This window comes from Phacochoerus africanus, chromosome 15, assembly GCF_016906955.1.
Source record: "Phacochoerus africanus isolate WHEZ1 chromosome 15, ROS_Pafr_v1, whole genome shotgun sequence".
In the NCBI taxonomy this organism is placed as follows: Eukaryota; Metazoa; Chordata; class Mammalia; order Artiodactyla; family Suidae; genus Phacochoerus; species Phacochoerus africanus.
In genome coordinates, this window is record NC_062558.1 from 141,792,261 (window position 1) to 141,795,751 (window position 3,491).

Genomic DNA, 3,491 nt, shown 5'->3' on the forward strand with positions numbered 1-3,491 from the left:
GCCCTAATCTCCAGACATTGACTCTAAAGCAGGCGGGCACAGGGAGACCAGACTGAAGGCACACCATGCAGTGGTTGGTTGGTCCCCAGATTAATGTAGACATGTGATAATCTCCTTTTTATTTAAAGTGCTGCAAGCTAAGTGGTGAAGTATTTTTAAAAAGCTTGAACTTGAAATCCGCTCAGTGCCCCCCATGGAACCCCAGTTTATAAAGTGCCAAGACACCTTCACTTGCACCTCCATCCAGAAGCTGGCCTCCATGAGCCCAAGTGCCCACTATTTCTGGATGATCCTGTTGTTGGCGGGGGGGGGGGGGGGGGGTGGTGTGTTTCATTCAGCGGAAGAGATTTGGTGGTGACTTTTCTCTGATTTCAGGGGTCCCTGTTGTGGGTTGCTCAGGGGCAGGCAGCTGCCAGATCTGGGTTTGGTACCATTCTGGTTCTTGGCATTCCAGTGACCCTGAGTGTGAAGACCCTTGGCTGACTTCAGTCCATGTTGCCCTGTTGTGGTTAGTCTAGGAGGCGACATGAGGATTTTGGAAACAAGTTCTTTGCCATAAAAGGTTATTTTTTCTTGCCATTCTTCCTTTGTGACCAGGCACTGAATGCATGTGTGGCTAAAACGAAACGCTTCAAGTAGGAGAAAGAGCTCAGGAACCCCTCTGATGGGTTTCCCTGACAGTCGAGCCCAACTGCAACCCCACACATGCTCAGTGCTCCATGAGGGCTGGGCAAGGACACGTCATGCACGCTGTCCAGGTCTCGGAGTCTGGGGATTTGGGGGAGTGGCCGTCTTGGTCCTGCACCAGCAGAGAGGGGGTGGGCACTGGAGCTTCTCCACACCTCGTTGGGCAACTGCTCTCACAGCAGTTTCCCAGGGGTCCAAAATTATCAGGGGCACAAAGCTCCACTTTTATTGCTGGCCTGGGATTTGAACTTCTCTTCCTAACTTCTCTTTCTTGCTACACCCATTCTAGCAAGATGGAACATTCAGCTCCAGTGTAAAAGTGAGTCCCTCTGTCTCTACAGCCAGTGCCAGAGCAGCCCCTGGGCTCCCAGAGGGCTCCAGCCTGGCACCCACCAGGGTGGTGATGAACCAGACGCTGGTCACCGAGTTCCTCGTTCTGGGATTCTCCGAACCTCCTGGGCTGCAAACACTGCTTTTTCTCGCCTTCCTGCTCCTCTACACCGTGGCCCTTTTGGGAAACCTGCTCATCGTGGTGGTCATCAGCTCCAGCCCAGCCCTGCACACCCCCATGTACTTCTTCCTGGTCAACCTGGCCTTGGTGGACATCCTCTGCACCTCCACCATCCTGCCCAAGCTGCTGGTGGGCATGGTGGCCAGCAGGACCATCTCCTATGGGGGCTGCATGGCCCAGCTCTTTTTCTTCACGTGGTCCATGGGGGCCGAGCTGCTACTCTTCTCTGCCATGGCCTATGACCGCTACGTTGCCATCTGTCGGCCCCTCCACTACAGTGCCCTGATGGGCCCCCAGGTGTGCCAGCTCTTGGCAGGAGTGGTGTGGACAGTCAGCCTGACCAACACCGGTGTGAACACTGGCCTCTTGTTGCGCCTGCCGTTCTGCCACTCCAATGTGGTTGAGCACTTCTTCTGTGAAATCCCGCCTCTGCTGAAGCTCTCCTGTGCCCCGACCCACCTGAACGAGACCATGGCCTTCACTGCGGATCTTTTCCTGGCGGTGGGGAACTTTTCCGTGATCATGCTCTCCTACGGCTGCATCGTCGGCAGCATCCTGCGCATACGCTCAGCTGCGGGCAAGCAGCGGGCCTTCTCCACCTGCTCCTCCCACCTGCTGGCGGTCACCATGTACTACTCCACTGTCATCTACACCTACATCCGCCCCACGTCCAGCTACTCGCTGGACAAGGACAAGTTGGTGTCGGTGATCTACACCTCCGTGGCACCCTCCCTGAACCCCCTCATCTACTCACTGAGAAACACAGAGGTGAAAGTGGCACTCGGGAGGCTGCTCTCCTACCGCTGAGGTCTGTCCTCGTCACCCAGCCTGCCCCCATCCCCCCAGGGTGGGGCCCAGCACAGTTTTCCCTAAGGTGGGGCGTGTTTGGTCCTGGAAGCCTCTCTTGTTTTCTCTGAGCACACACGTGAAGTACCATTCAGTGTCCATGGGACCAGTTCTGACCCTTTATGCCCTGGGGGCTGGAGTTGCCCCTAAACCTCCAGTTGCCCCTAAAACCTGGGGTTGTGTGTGACTTCTTCCTGACCTGAGAAGCACTAAGTACATGTGCAGGTGGGCTGAGCCCTTTCTCCAACCCTCCTCCCAGGTTCTCCCCAGGAGGCCATCTCTGGATCTTGTGGACAAGCCAGGGTTTGCTCGAGCTCTCCCGCTGTGAGCTCCTTCCATTGCAGTGGCCTTTGCCTTAGTCAGAGTGGGGGCTGAGCAGGGAAGGAGGGGGCTGAATGGAGGGTAGGGGTTTCAGGAGGACAGGTTCTCCCAGGCAGCAAAGTCTCCAAGAGGAGTCCTTCAGAAAGGGGAGTGCTTTTTAGGGTACTATTTTGACAAGGCTTTTTCAAGTCAACAGTGTAAAGATGTTACAGGCATCCGTAAGGGCAGCGGCCTGGAGGCTTCCTTTCCTTCTCCCTCCACCACCAACCAGGAATCCAGCCAACCTCTCCTTGGAAGACCCTGGCTCCAGGAAGGTTGGGTTCAGGAGGGTTTGGGCACCAGGACAGGTGCTGGGGATGAGGTTCTTCACGGGCAAGCACTTTTTGTTCCCTTGCGATTTGACTTTGCACTGCTGGGGGCGGCAGTGTGGGGAGGTTGTGTGGCTTGAAGGAATGTGGGAGAAAGGACCCTTTGAGGGAACAGGGTTTTCAGTCTTGTGGGGTTTGGCACCCTCTCTGAGCAACTCTGACTCCTCCACATTGTCTGGTCTCTCTCCCTGTACACACTGTAAGTCCTCTGAGGACGAGGACCTGGTCCTGTCCACCTCTTATCTTCAATCCCTGGTTGTTGGTCCAAAGCAATTCATTCCGGAAGCATTGCACACCAGGCCCATGGCAGGCACCCAGTAAAGACCAGTTGACTGACAGAAGGAGTGAGAGGTAGGGATGACTTCTACCAAATAGACCGCTAGGCCCAGTTTTGGAAGGCTTGGCAGAGGCATTTTTGTGGCATGGTAAGTCAGTGAATGGTGACCATTGTCTTTATTTTCCTATTCAGAAATAAACTTCCTGTTTATGAGATTTGTGATGCCTGTGGAAATTGGGTGGTGGCCAGTGGCTGAGTTTGCAGCACAGTCCTGGAGCCTGAGCTTTCACAGAAGGTCACAGGGAGGAGGGGGTGATCAGTCAGCTGAATGTTGAGGGTTAGTGGGCCCCACACTGTGGCTTTGCCCTCCATGTATGTAGGCTTAGCTTTCTGAGATGCTCTGTCCTCAGGGGAAGCAGGAGGTCTGCAGGAGGTGCTTCCAGACCAGAACCCTGAAGCCACAATCTGCGTGAGGTGCACG

At 55.1% G+C, this 3,491-nt stretch overlaps 1 protein-coding gene across 1 annotated transcript; it reads left to right on the plus strand.

Moving 5' to 3' along the window:
• The first annotated feature begins 982 nt into the window (after positions 1-982).
• LOC125116665 (olfactory receptor 13G1-like) lies at positions 983-2,385 on the plus strand. The gene has a single exon (XM_047762108.1). The coding sequence runs from the start codon at positions 1,091-1,093 to the stop codon at positions 2,003-2,005; it is 915 nt and encodes a 304-aa protein (XP_047618064.1). The 5' UTR covers positions 983-1,090; the 3' UTR covers positions 2,006-2,385.
• Positions 2,386-3,491: the final 1,106 nt, after the last annotated feature.

What these genes read in the sequence shown, in the direction of transcription:
- LOC125116665 (XM_047762108.1), top strand. Translation starts at nt 1,091, where the DNA reads ATGAACCAGACGCTGGTCACCGAGTTCCTCGTTCTGGGATTCTCCGAA.